Genomic DNA, 15,436 nt, shown 5'->3' with positions numbered 1-15,436 from the left:
GTCATTACACATATACATGAAATCAATAAGATGAATGTTCTCATCTTGGGCATTTTTTCTTTAATATATAGGTTAAAAACACTACTATAAAAGGGCCCTTTAGCGGCAATAAAATAGGACTTTAGCGGCAATAACATTTGCCACGATAACCTATACCGGCCAATGGTCTTTAGACGGCAATGTTGGGGTCGGCAAAGGCTTTCCCGGCCGTTGTGGGAAATGCTGGTAAAGGGTAGCATGAATTGCCGCTACAAACCATTAGCTTTTACGGCAATTGTTTGCGGCAATTATGTTGGCTGCTAAAGGTAATTCATATCGTCTAACTATGGTCTTTTAGCATCCAATTTTTTAGTCAGTAAATCTAAATATATAGCCGCTAAAAGGTATTACTTTTTATGGTAATTGTTTGTGGCAATTATATTGGCTGCTCAAGGTAATTCATATCGGCTAACTATGGTCTATTAGCGTCCATTGATTTAGTCTATAAATTTAAACAATAGCCACTAAAGGTAGTACTGTTAATGGCAATTGTTTGTGACAATTAAGTTGACTACTAAAGGTGATTTATATCGGCTAGTTGTGGTCTTTTAGTGTCCATTGTTTTAGTCGATAAATCCAAATAAATAGTTGGTAAAAGCTAGTTGTTTTAACGGCAATTTTAATATGGTGAGCAATGGCTACAATATCCCTTCTAAAAATGTCTTAGTTTTCCCTGTTAGCATCAATTTTATGGCCAATAAATTCAATTATATTGCCACTACATGTCATAACATTTAACAACAATTGTTTAGCCGCCGTTAATAATAACTACTACATTTACCGAGAAAATGTATATATAGAATTCCAATAAACATGTTGGCAAAAGAAAGCCTCATAGTACCAACAAAAATTGGCTAATACTAAAAATATATATTACTACTAATCCTTAAAATAGAATATATCTCTTTTAATCTAGACAAACAAAAGGAAGTATTGACCAAAATATGAATATCACAACTTATAAAACTAAACTTATATTGTTCGTGGTAATATATATCATATTGAATAATGTCTTTGAATAAGTTTTGTTACTCTTATTCATATTAAAATCACCCACATATGAAAGTTGTGAACTTCAGATTGTATACCTGAAATAAAAAAGAAATGTGTCAATAGTTAAAACGCAAAGTATAAAAATATCGCAAGTAGTGTGACTAATTTGAAAAATTACAAGCAAAAAGCAACCAAATAAAAATCAAGTGTGAATTTCTCCTGATTCCTAGAAGAAACTACTTTGATATCACAAGTTACAAGCATACAAAATCAAGTTTGTTCAAGCAATATCTATTCACCATAGCGGTCATACAAATATAAGACTAACCAAAGTAGCAACACATCATCTTCATTTCTTGGAGAAATTATCGACAAAATACTGTTGGTTTGTGTTCAAAGAAAGAGCATTTCCAGAAGGAGATGTTCCAAGGAAATTGGTAGCAATTGATAAATAAATTTTTCACAAGTGTATTAGTTTTCCTTTAGAAGCTAACTTTATAGGAGGAATATTGCTTCTTACGAAAAAAGCTAGTTAGTGGTCGTACTTTAGTTTATGTAAATGGACAACATCTGATTGCTAAAAGTAGATGTGGACAATTCATACTTTAAGATTTGTTGATTATATATACATGTGGACTATACTCACATCCAAAATTATTGAGTTCACATACTCTCCTAATTAGCTTTCGTCTCTTGAAATTCTACAGCTCAACACAATATTTACTATATTTGGAAATCTATTCATCAAAATAATGTGAGAGCATTCACTAAATTAAGGAAGTAAGAAGTACAACATAAGCATTTGGATTCATCAATCCAAAATTTTACGTAGCAAGATAACTCTAACAATAGCGTCAAATGATAAAGATGAGGTAGTACATTATGGTATAGATATCCTTGATGATTGTTGTACTCATTCTTGACCACCATTATGGTCAAGAACCTATAAGTATTACGACGTTAATTAACAATACTTTTAGGGGTCGTTTGGTTTGAAAATGAGTTATGATGGGATAAATTATGTTGGGATAAGTTATGTTGGGATTAGTTATGATGGGATAAGTTGTGTTGGGATTATTTTTTATTGAGTGTTTGGTTTGTTGTATTCAAAATAATAAATTTTAAGAACAATTTATTTGTTTACAAAAATGCCCTTCATTAATGTAAAAAGTGATATAACAAAAGGGTTGAAAGAGACATTTTTGTCATTTACCTATTTTATCCCGGGATAAATTATCCCGGGATTACTATACCACCCCAAGAGAGGGATAACTTATCCCGGTATTAATTATTAATCCCGGGATAAGTTATCCCGAACTTGCCAACCAAACAACAAAATAAGCGGTACTATAATTTAATCCCGGGACTATTTGGTATTATCCCTCACACCAAACGACCCCTTATAGGATTAAAATTTCATTAAAAATGTCTCAGACTTGTAAAATTTAGTTACCTGCTCATTTGAGGTGCCCTTGATATCTGGAAGAAGAGATTCATTAGGAGCATACTTTTGCATGAATTGTCTCATTTGGAGGAATTCTGATTGTAGCTTATCGTAATTTTGTTTCATCAGATCTATTTCTTCATTTTGTTTTTTCCTTAAACTCAGTTATCTCCTGTTCTAACCTTTGTACAACCTCATTAGATGAATCCTCTTCAATATTACTTCTTATAGGCGATCTGCTACCCCATTGCATCCTTCAGTAGCCCAAGCAATGAATTAAAGGATTTATTTGACCATTTGAACATACATTTTTTACGATAGATATGCAATAAAAAGGATAATTTTCTAAACTTCTTGTATCCAGGATATAATTCTTCATTTACCTTATTCATGAGTCGTTCAAACTTATCCGTATCTAGATGAGGTTGCATTCAAGATGGATGGTCAGCATTTTCTTGTAGGTTTGGCTCCATCTCACTTCTGTTATTAATTTCACTATCTATGAAACGATGTAAAGCCTCCAAAACCATCATGTATAATTCCTCTCATATCATCGCCTCCTATAGTTGCCTACCTCTGATTTGCTTCAATATTAATGTTTGATCCTTTAGAGACTCTCCATGACAAAACTAATTATTATATGATGGCATAATACCAGTAGAATTGCTCATGATGTTCAAGAAATTGTTTTATTTTTTGTAATTACTGTTGGAGCTGAAAATACTTAGCAAAAAAGAGAAGAAATTAATCAAAAATGTATTTCAGACAAACACATCCATTCTAGTAGTATGTAATTTCTTTTCTCAAAGATATCATTTTATTAGTTGAAATGTAGATTAAATTTGAATTAATAGATATCAACATGTTATATGTTCATTTTTAAAATTGTAAAAAACTCATTCTTAATAATCGAGTGTACTAAATCTCTTTGGGATATAAAAGTCTAATGTAGTGTATCCAAATTGGTATTTGCTAATCTACTATGAAACTTAAATCAAAGTTCCTAAACTTATATTCATGAACTAGCTTGTTGTGTGGGGTATATTACTTATTAAAGATAGAGTGCAAATGTTGGGTTTCGGGGTAGGAGATACTAACTACTATTTAGGTAGTTGAGTAGCCCAGAAAATTAAGGATAAAACGAGCGGAGTAGCTCATGACTTCTAAGGATAAGGCCTCTTGAACAACTTAGGAAACTATAGATAGGACAAGCTAGAAACTCAAGATACTAAAGAGAAGCATATACTACCTGCTTGATTTTGGACTATTCAAATTAAGCTCTATAATCCTATGAAGCATATACTACCTGTCATCATATGAGCAAGAAAATTCTCTATAGCTCTCTCTAAACGAGAGTAGTTTGTTCTCTATATGTTACATACTAAGCTCTAGAAAATTGTTTTAGCTACTAAATTGTTTTTTGCTAAGGTGAATATTATTAACAGTTGGAGTAAAACCTATACAACTCATGTGCAAAAAGAGAGAACCTACAACTAAGTATGTCTCTAGAAAAGGAACCCAATCTTCTGTATAAATGGGGACGGGTGACCTCATAGGCACTCCAAAAAGGAACTAGAAAAAAAAGACTACTTTGTGATTTTACTAAATCTTGTTTAACCACTTCAAATGCCCTCCTATTTTTCTCTCTTCTTTACCTCATAAATTGATGATTGCATCAGCTTTGTTTACAGTATGGTGGTGATGAGATCTGAATATTCTTTCCATCTTTTCTACTGCAGGTTACTATTAAGGATTTTGTTTCTTGAGCAGTTATTTCACAATTTAAGGCGCATACCAGTCCTATATTTGCTCTATTTGTTTACCCTAGTGTCACTCTTCTTGCTACTACCTCTACTCGTGAGAATTATATACGTCTATTTCGTATTGTACCTTCTTTTTCAAATAGAGTAGGAAGCCAAAGATGTGACTGGCCAAGATTGAGTGCTTAAAGGGAGATTCATAAAAAAATTAAATCGTCAAAGCCAAAGACGTGACTAGGCGAGGTTGCCTACTGTATCTCATTCGAACTCGAATACAACAACAAGTTTCTCTGAGGTGTGCTGATGACATGATGAGAGGTAGAGACAATGTTAGGAGGTGTTCGATAAAAGTGAGACCTTTAAAATTAAAGAAGAGCATGTGGCTTGTAGTTATGAGACGTGGGACATTGGACTAGAGGACTTAGGCAACTTGTGTTTGGATGATGAGATGTTCACTACAAGAAACAACACTTATTGTGACGATATTTAGTGGCGACTCTTCTTTTTGCTACATAAGCTACATATTCAGTGGCAACAATTGTTGTCGCTCCTGAACATTTATCTTTAGAGGCGACTTATTTTGTGTCGCCACTAATAATTGTCACTAAATCTAAAATTATACTCCCGCTGAAATGAAAATTTTCGCTCCAAATATTTAGTAGCATCTTATTAAACGTCGCCTCTAAATATAATTTTGTAGCGATCAGGTCGCCTCTAATATTAATTTAAAATAAAAAGAATAAAAAAATAAAATGAAGGCTCTAGTGAAAATAAAACTAAAGGGTCATTTGTTCCTCTTTGCTCAAAGCTAAAATAAGCAAATGTTCCTCTTAGCTCAAATGGGTTTTCTATAGCAAAAGGGAAGAAGAAAAACATATCTCTGCTCAAATCTTGGAAAAGGAAAGAAGAAAAACTCGTTCCTCTTTGCTCAAATCTGGGAAAAGGAGGAAGAAAAAGATCTTTCCTTTTTGCTCAAATCTGTGAAAAGGGAGGAAGAAGTAGTGTCTGTTGGTTTAATATTTCCTCAAATCTATTGGAATAGGGTTTTTTTGCTGAATATTCTTCAATTTTTCACTAATAGGGTTCTCTAAAGTATATATTACATCAGGTATGTGCTCAAATCCCTTTCTTGGTATTTGTATTTTTGATTTCACATATAATTTCTTTAACCCAGTTGAAATTATGTAGGAAGAGAGTTCTCTAAACTCGAAGGAGGAAGGGAAAAATCTCCTAACTTGAAAATCAGTATGAGAGTGTCTCGTTCAATTGAACTTGTTCTTTGTTTGAAGTTTTGAAGGTACGATTCATGTCTATCCATATTTTAATATTTTTTATTTTGTTTTCTCGATCTTGAAAGTCATGTCTGAGTAATCTCTTTCTTTGGGTAAGCTGGAAGTTTATTTTTGATATTGTTATTGTGATTGTCTGTTTAAAATAGATTGGATACCTTAAGTTCAGGGAAAAGAGTTTCTTTTCAGTTAAAATTACCTCAGGTTAAAATAAGTGATTTAATGATTCAGTTTCAGTATTCTATTGGGTTTCTACTGTGAAAGTTAAGTAAATTTCTTCTATCCAAATCAACCATAGTCACTGAAAGCATAAAGTCTTGTGTGTTTGTTGGAAATTTAAAACATGGTACAGTCAAACTTTGAGATGGTAAAAGCCTTTCTTCCTATATAGGTACGGTAAGAATGTAAATGCCTCTCAAAAGGCAGGTTTATGGAAACAGACTTTCAAAAGAACGAACATGTAATGCTAATGTGACTGCTACTGTTGTGTATGGTTGTAGCCATTTATGATAGAAAATATAATTGCGGTTAATGCTTGAAAAGTGTGATGTAAAACATTGAGGGGATAACATGTGAAGTTAGAGAACAAGAAATTCCTTTTCCATTTTGCCTTTTAATTTGTTGACTTCCAAGAAAGCTATTATTCCAAGCACTTCATTGGAATTCTTTCATTTTGTAATGTCAAATAATCTTCTAAAGAAGCTGCTTAAAGTTAATGTTATTTGCCATAATTGGTTTCTAAATTACACACTTTCTTACACTCCATTTTTATGAAGAAAAAATGAATCTGTTAGTGATTCAATAGTAGTTGTCATCTGGGAAACAACTCATTTTACTTGAGACATTTTGAAACCTATTTCTTTGTATGTACTCTGATTCGTTACACGATGTTTAATGACTCCTCTAAACTTTATTTCAGATTCTATTTGCTATGAATTGTGAATTATGTTTTAAATAGTATGAACATGATTCAAAGTAAAAGTAGTGTCTCATTTAGCTGCGATTTGTGTACATGTAAATATCTCATTTCTATTGGTGATTTATGTATGTGTTTTCTGTTATAGTTCCATTGAGCTTGGAGATTCTAACAATTATGGTGTGGTGACCATTTGGTAGTTTGTTGGACAAGAGAATTAGTAGTTTTGCTAATAGTGCTAAGAACCCTTGTAACGTTAAAGCTTCTGGCAACATTATATCTAGTACTAGTACTATTAATCCTAGTATTAGTAGATCTGTAGCCACCTGATTGTATTGATTCATTATATATATATATATATATATAAAACCATCTCCTTTTACCAAAAAAAAAGTTTATTGGCCTAAAATCTGCTCCTAGAATGGATTGAAATTATATGATAGAAGTAGATTATTGGCAGTCCAAATCTATAATGTAAAATCTGTAAAATAAACATTACATTTTGTTTTAATTTACCGCAAAATACTTACTCTAATTATACAAAAATCGTTTGTTTGACTTGTTAAAGAATTGACACCTTTGTTGGAGAATGGAGTACTTACATTTTTTTATTCAGTGATTTATTTACTACACTTTGTGTGTTTCTTTCTAGTTAGCTGATCCTCACTTCTCTTTGTTTAATTCTATTTATCTGGGCTTCTCTCTCCATTGTTTATCATTGTAAAAAAATTAAATTAATGAATTGTTTTCTGTTGAGAATAGGAATGGATAAAAGTTGGTTAAATATTAGGAATAGAGTTGACCAAAGATATAGAGATGGAGTTGAAGGTTTTCTTAATTGGGCATTCAGTCAAACTGGAGTGAATACCATGATTCGCTGTCCTTGTAGAGGATGTATGAACACCGTGTTCAAGCTAAGAATTGATGTAAGAGGTGACTTATTGAAAAAGGGCTTCTGGGATTCTTATAAAGTGTGGGACTTGCATGGAGAAGTATTAGTTAGAGTTGAAAACTCTAATGCCGCATGTAGTGCTAAAGTAGAAGCTGATGACATTGAAGAGGATGACATTATTGAAATGATTCATGACGCTTGTGGATATATGGGGAGTAATATTAATTCGTCTGAGGAAAATGAAGAACCAAATATGCATGCAGCAAAGTTCTACAAATTGTTGGAAGACGCTCAGATAGAACTTTATCCTGGTTGCACAAAAGTCTCAAAGTTATCTTTTGTTATTAAATTACTTCACTTGAAGTGCCTCAACCATTGGAGCAACAAATCGATGGATGAGTTATTAAGCTTCTTTAAAGAAGTTCTTCTCGAGGGGTCATTATTACCTAGTTCTTTTTATGAAGCTAAGAAAATTCTTTGTGACCTAGGCTTGGGGTATACAAAAATAGATGCATGTCAGAATGATTGTATTTTATATTGGCGTGATTACGTCAATGCCCAATCATGTCCAAAGTGTGGAATGTCTAGATGGAAATCACTAGAAAACAAAGGCAAGAAAGTAGCTCATAAAGTATTGCGCTATTTTCCAATCAAACCAAGGCTTCAAAGATTATACATGGCAAAAGAGACATCAAAGAAGATGAGGTGGCATAAGGAGGAAAATATTGATGACGGTGTCTTGCGTCATCCATCTGACTCAATAGAATGGAAATCATTTGATGAGCGTTATCCTTCTTTTTCATCTGAGTTAAGAAATGTTCGATTAGGTTTAGCAAGTGATGGGTTCCAACCTTTTGGAAATATGAGTTCAAATCATAGTTTTTGGCCTGTCGTTTTAGTTACATATAATTTGCCACCATGGGATTGCATGAAATATTTCATGATGCCACTTCTTATTCCAGGTCCTAAATCTCCAGGCAATGATATTGATGTATACTTACAACCCATGATTGAAGAGTTGAAAGAATTATGGGATGGGGTGGAGACTTATGATGCACACACAAAATCTAATTTTCTTATGCGCGTGGCTCTCATGTGGACGATTAATGACTTTCCCGCGTATGGAAACCTTTCAGGATGGTCAACCAAAGGCAAGCTTGCATGCCCTTGTTGCTATAAAGACACACAATCGATTTCCTTGCGCAATAAGTTGTGCTATATGGGTCATCGTCGCTTCCTTCCTATGAACCATCCATGGCGTAAAAATAGGGTGTTATTTGATGGGAAAGTTGAAATGGGGGTTGCACCTAGCCCTTTAACAGGTGATGAAGCACTTATGCAGATACAAGAGTTAGGCAATCTGAGTTTTGGTAAAGGGAAAAAGCGAAAGCATAATGTTTCTAACAATGCTTATAATTGGAGGAAGAAAAGTATCTTTTTTCAATTGCCTTATTGGAAGAGTCTTAAGTTAAGACATAACCTTGATGTGATGCACATAGAAAGAAATGTCTCCGACAATATTTTATCGACCATGATGAGTATAGTTGGAAAGACAAAGGACACATTGAAAAGTCGATATGATTTGGTGGACCTTGGAATTAGGCAAGGATTGCATCCAATTGAGGATGGGGATACTATTTTATTGCCAACTGCTTGCTATGCATTGTCTTCTCAAGAGAAGTTGAAGTTATGTGAATTCTTGGCTAATTTAAAGGTTCCAGATGCCTTTTCGTCAAATATTTCAAGGTGTGTGAACGTACTTGAGAAAAAGATACATGGATTGAAGTGTCATGATCATCATGTATTATTGCGAGACATTTTACCAATAGCTATACGTGGTTTGTTGCCTAAGGAAGTGTGTGAACCAATTATAGCCTTAGCCAAATTTTTCAAGAATTTATGCTCTAAGTGTCTGACCATTGAAGATCTTGATATCCTAGAGGCTGAAATTCCTATCATATTGTGCAAACTTCAAATGGTTTTCCCCCCGGCATTTTTTGATGTCATGATTCATTTGCCAATACACTTGGCAAGTGAGGCAAAACTTGGTGGACCAGTTCAATATCGAGATATGTACCCTATTGAGAGGTAACATATAATTTATAATTTGAATGCCAATGTATTTAAAATGTAATATTCTATAATTATATTAATAAGAAATCTATATATAGGTATTTGCGAATACTTAAGTCAGATTTCGCAACCCACGTTGTCCAGAAGGCTCAATTGTTCAAGGTCATATGGCAAGGGAAAACCTTACGTTTGGCTCAATATATTTAAAAAATATCTCAACCAAGTTCAATAAACCAACAAGAAATGATGATGGATTTGAATCAAATGGTGAGATGTCTATCTTTAAAAAAAGTGGGCAAACAAAAGGGGCTTCAGATGGAATCAGACTACCTCATGATGAGTTCAACCAAGCATGTATGTATGTTCTTCAAAATTGTGAAGAGGTTTCACCATTCATGGAGCAAGTCTTTTTTTAATTCAAATATAATTTCATATTGAGATAGTTTAATTAATCTTTACTAACACAAAACGCAGGGAATACATGAGAGAAATGGAAATTCAAGGTGCAACGAGACCTCAAGGGATACATAATAACAAATGTATTGAGTGGTTTCGTGCACGTGTAAGTGTTTACTTCAACAACGCTTTACTATTAGTGTTGACATTTCATTATAAACAAGTCTTATTGATTTTTGTAGATATTTGTACTAGCTGCACAAGGACGTGCAACTGATGAGCTCATAAGCTTAGTTGTCGGTCCTGAACCATTGGTGCATCGATATTCGATATTTATGGTCAATGGATTTAGGTTTCAAACAAAAGAGCTTGTGAGAAAAACGCAGAACAGTGGAGTTCTTGTGAGAGCAGATGATGCAGACTCTAATAAGGAGTATTATGGTGTATTGGAGGACATTTATGAGTTGCGTTATGTGGGAAATCGAAAAGTTTATCTATTCAAATGTCATTGGTGGGATGTGGCTCGCCTAGGAAGAGGATATAAGATTGACCACTATGGTTTTACAAGTGTAAATACTCATTGTGCTTTGAATACAAATGAGCCATTTGTGTTGGCATCTCAGTCTGAACAAGTCTTCTACTTGAATGACATGATTGATAAAGATTGGCTTGTTGTTGTAAAGACAAATCCTCGGGACCTTTTTAATATGCCTGATGTTGAAGAAGAAGAATTAATAAATGACGAAGTTTATCAACAAGAGGAAGTCGAATGTAATATTTTGAATACCAATGATCATGAAACTAATATTGAGGTGTCTTTACATAGAGATGATATTGAACCAAAAACTGTTTTGCGTACTAATGATCAAGAAAATGAGGAAGATGATTTTATTAATGACTATCATACAGATGTATCCGAGGATGAAGAAAGTGAAGAAGAGTCACTTGTTGATAATGATGGAGAGGACAGTGATACATCCTTCTGAAGATTGAGAAACAAAGACGGTTCATATAGATGTCTACATGTTTTTTGGAAGTTATTTGTATTTAGTTGTTTTGAGACTAAGATGAAATTAATTCATAACGCTTGTGGCTTTAGCTTTATAAATTGATATTTGGTTTTAGTAGAATCAGTGAGTTACATTTTCACCAATTAAGCAGCAGTTGTCAGCAAAATGTCCCACATTTTCTTAAATTTATGGATTGATATTTTATTTGGCTGTCAGTGAATTACTTTATTTTACGAATTGATATTTTATTTGGCTTGTAGACATATTCTTAATCATCTTTAATTTCTTATTTTGATACTTGTGATTTTTATTTGATGTTGCAGGAAATGAAAGGAACTGGACGAGGTAAAATTGGAAGAGGCGATGTAAAAAGTGGACGTGGCAGTTCTCGAGGACGTGAAAGTTTTGGAACTACGTCTCAGCCACAACTACAACCAATAAGAGTTACCGAAATATCATTAGAAGTAGAACAATCATCTAACCCAAATCAAGGATCTCTACAGATAGGCCAAATATCAAGTCACCCTCTCCCAAGAACATCTCTAGAGACACAATCATCTAGAAATCTTGAAGAAAGCACACTCCCCTCTCCAGAGGTTGAAACTGGAACAGGTTAGTTCACCTCCCTTCTTAATAGGAAACGACTCACTAGTGTTCTACCCGATTGTTGTTAGAGGATACCTGTTGGGGTTTTAGTTTGTTGCTGTTCAACTATTATTTTTTTATACAAGAAAGTATGTTGGTTAAGTGGCAGAATACTAGTATATTTTGGTTTTGCATTAATAGTATTATACAAGAACTATTTGATATAATGTTCTTTGAGCTTTTATTTGCTTTGCAGGTTCTCGCGTCAATAGAAAGAGAGGAAGAGGAAAATATAAATCTAAAATTGTTGATATTAAAACCAAGTATGGAGAAAAAATCAAAGTAATTATTCCATATGACATTGATAGAGCTGTGGGTTCTGGGGCTAGAGATATTGTTAATTACTCTGGCTTGATCATGAGGAGTAGTATCTCGTTCCGAGATGGAAATTGGCAAAAGATTATTTTAAAACATGGAGAAGCAATGTGGTATAAGGTCAAGGTAATAAATCACTTTTAATTTTGTATTGCCTTTAGTTACCTGATTTATCAAATTTAATATTACAATGTGTTTAGGACAAATTTGAAGTTTGCGATGGACTGAGAGAGCATAAGTTACAAGGCTTTGTGATAAGCACTATCCAAAGACTCTTTAGAGCTTGGAAAGCTCGATTGCATAACTGTTACTCTGCCTATAGTACCGATGAAGACAGATTGTCACATCGTCCTGAGGATGTTGAGTTGGAGGATTGGAAATACCTAGTTAAGTATTTTGGCAGTGAAAAATTCAAGGTAACTTACTTATGCTTACATGAACAGACTATACTCTTTTAGTAGCACATTAGGATAACTATTTTCTGATCACCTGACTTGGTGCAGGTTGTCAGTGAGAGAAACAGAAAAAATAGAGAAAAACAAATAACTAAGCATTCTTGTGGTACAAGATCATTTGCAGAAGTAGAGGAATCTACGGTGAAAATATATTTGTTCCTCAATTATTTCATATACTTCTTTGCTACCTATATACATCTGCTCATATTTTTTTTTTTCTTATTGAACTATATTATAGAGAAATCCTGAATCGGGAGAAAAAGACACACCAGATAAAGTTTGGGAGATTCAACACACACGTAAAAATACTAATGGAGAACGTGAATGGTTGGATCCACAATCACAACAGATTCATGTAATTTCCTAAAATAATTGCCTTTTTATCTTTTTGACCTACTACAAGTTACTTCCAATATGTAAGTTATGTTTTTTGTGTAAATGGTTGCGTATTATTGTAGGGTCAACTCCAATAACTTGTTGTTGAACAACAATCTGAAGAGATCGAGCATCGCATGACTAGGGATGATATCTTATCTTCAGTTCTTGGTGAGAGATCAGGCTATGTTCGGGGGAAAGGATACGGAAAGAAACCTCCTAAAAAGACTCAAATACAGCAGGCAGACATAGAGGCTAGTGTGTCTTCAACTATGGAAAGTATGCGTCAAGAGATGCAAGCTGATATGGATCGAAAGTTACAAGAAGAACGAGAGCAAATGACTGCTGATTTAAAATGAAATATGGAAGAAGATTTGCAAAAAAAATTGGAAGAGGAGCGTGAACACATGAAAGGCGAAGTGGACAAGATGTTTCAAGAACAAATGGCCGCTATCATGACTAGAATGCAACAGGTCCTTTCTCTTGCTCCTGAATAATTCTTCTCCTTTCATTGTCTATTCTTCTTGCCGTAAAATTTTAAATGTTATTTAAAGATCTTAATTGCCTCTCAGTGAAGGCGTTTTCTACCACATATCAAGAAAGAGTATGTGGCATTTGTTTGTTTTTTCAAGATTTTGATATTAGGAAGTTGTTAGCTCTGTTTATTGACTTCCCTTATATGTAGGTTCTTTGTTTTTAGCGTGAAATGCCTTAGTTATCAAGGGATTTTAGTTGTGGGTGGATTGGTTTTTCTTTTTAAAGATTAAGTCTGAGATAAATATTTGTTTAATTGTGAAAAAGTATTATGTCTTCTAGTCTCTCTCGTGTATGAATGAAAAAGTATTATGAAGCTTTTAATAAGTTGTCTTGTAATGTGAGTAAATGTTTCTTGTTCTGCCTCTGCTATTAATATTAGAAAAGATTGTGTCTTGTTACTTAAGTGACTAACTTGGAATCAATTTAGCCTCTTGACATATTCTTTTTTCCTTCTATGTGTTTACTCTTTTTTAACACAATATGAACTAATGTAACTGGATTTCTGTCACTATTATAATATAACACTATTATTACTGGATCTCTCAGTCATCACTAGAATTAGAAATTTGATTTGTGATGGATGTAGCACTTAAGAGAACAAATGAGATTCTCTTACTGTGTTAGATATTTTAATGTCCATATCATGTATAGTTTTGATTGTTGATTTAAATAGAGGATTTGCTTGTTGTGTTGCAATTAAAATTTTTGGTGTGGATTTTCGAATGACAACAACTGCCAGTATCTTATTATATATTTTCATACACAAAAAAATAAAGTATTGAAACTATGATGGTGTTGATTTTAAAGTCTTATGTTACTCTTGTTATTATTAGCATTTGACTGTGGGAATTAGAAAGTGATTGTGTGTTTTTCTAATTTCAGGGACAAGGTTCTTAAACAATGGGGCACGATCAAGAAGTAGTTTTAAGGCGTGCAATGGAAGTTTTTGCTTTTTGGCCATATGTATATGGATACAACGATAACTGAACTACTAGCGTATATATATATATATATATATATATATATTATAATGTATAGTTGAATTTCTAGTACTGGGAGTATTTGTAATATTTAACTCGAAAATGCCTTTTGTATTAATTTTGTGAAATACAAATAGATGTTTTTAATAGCTATATATATGTATTGATTTTAGAGAATTTAATTCAAAACATTAAATATTGTTCTTCAGTGATGAGATGAATGTTGCCACAAATGCTATAGTAATTTTAGTGGTGATTTTTAGATACTACTAAAAATCACTTTTTGCATTGACATAAAAGTTGCCACTGATAATTAGTTGATTTTGTGGCGGAAAAAGTCGCTGCTAATTAATAGTGTGTAGCAGCGAGATGAAAGGTGATACTAATAGTTAATCGTTTTTTGCAACGGTAGGAGTCGTTACTGATATTAATGTTTAGTAGCGACAAAGGTTGCCACAGAAAGTTTATATGTTTTTGTGGCAACAATGTCGCCACTAAAGGGCTTGTTTTTAGTGGCGACTTGACAAATAGTCGTGTTGCGATTTTATTTTTGTGGCATATTTGTTAACAAATTGTGACGGATTATGTCGCCACAGATGAGTGTTTTTTGTGGCGACATCCTTTTGTCGCCCCAAATAACTTTTAGTTACGGAATTACTACCAACGGAGAGTAAGTCGCCACAATAAACTTTTAGTGGCAACATTTGGAGTTTTTGTGGCGACTTCTACCGCCACAATAAGGCAGATTTCTTGTAGTGGTTTGATGTAAATGAGCCATCAGAAATTATAGATTCGACGCCACTAGATGCCTCGGTTCCAAGTCAAGATGTTGACTCTTTCATCCTAAACAAGAGTCGTATGCCTATGATCCTTCGTATCAATTGCAGAATACTACCTATGACAATGATCAGTTCTCAAATCCATTATACCAGTTGGAAAATGCAGATGATCAGTTGTCAAATCCATCATATCAGTTGGACAATGCAGATGACAATACGTTGGAAGGTTTGCAGCAAATGGAGCAGTAAGAACCTATCAAGATTGATTACAATTTTGATTTTCTGAGATCAAGCCGGCAGGAGGAGTTCAACTTCTGCTTGGATGACTTAGGCGTCTTGGATTTCTAATGGAATTGGGGAATTTGGTAGAAGTTCCGTGCAAGGGAAAACTGGATGGAAGACTTCTAGGAATAGGATATTACTATTTGATAAGTTGCAGAATTTATTCAATGACTTGAAACTCTTCAAATTGTTAGGAGTTCAAGAGGAATTTTTTGGATTTCAGCGAGAAGGAAAATAGATAGGATACATGAGATAT

The 15,436-nt window shown here is 33.6% G+C and overlaps 1 protein-coding gene and 1 pseudogene across 1 annotated transcript; both read left to right on the top strand.

Moving 5' to 3' along the window:
* Positions 1–7,205: 7,205 nt before the first annotated feature.
* Positions 7,206–10,788, top strand: LOC125821643 (uncharacterized). The gene is made up of 3 exons (XM_049501051.1): positions 7,206–9,421; positions 9,881–9,968; positions 10,045–10,788. Exons 1-3 carry the CDS (start codon positions 7,206–7,208, stop codon positions 10,786–10,788), a joined length of 3,048 nt encoding a protein of 1,015 aa, XP_049357008.1.
* Positions 10,789–11,138: 350 nt separating this feature from the next.
* On the top strand, positions 11,139–15,147 carry LOC125821642 (uncharacterized; annotated as a pseudogene).
* Positions 15,148–15,436: the final 289 nt, after the last annotated feature.

This window comes from Solanum verrucosum, unplaced genomic scaffold, assembly GCF_900185275.1.
Source record: "Solanum verrucosum unplaced genomic scaffold, falcon-dt-bn FXZP01000212.1, whole genome shotgun sequence".
Lineage (NCBI taxonomy): Eukaryota > Viridiplantae > Streptophyta > Magnoliopsida > Solanales > Solanaceae > Solanum > Solanum verrucosum.
Note: the sequence above shows the minus strand (reverse complement) of the source record. Positions and strands in the feature narration are given on the sequence as shown.

Bases quoted from the DNA above. Each gene is read 5' to 3' on its own strand.
- LOC125821643 (XM_049501051.1), top strand. From the start codon at position 7,206: ATGGATAAAAGTTGGTTAAATATTAGGAATAGAGTTGACCAAAGATAT. The intron at 9,422-9,880 runs GTAACATATAAT...CACAAAACGCAG, and splicing joins GATATGTACCCTATTGAGAG to GGAATACATGAGAGAAATGG. The intron at 9,969-10,044 runs GTAAGTGTTTAC...TGATTTTTGTAG, and splicing joins TTGAGTGGTTTCGTGCACGT to ATATTTGTACTAGCTGCACA.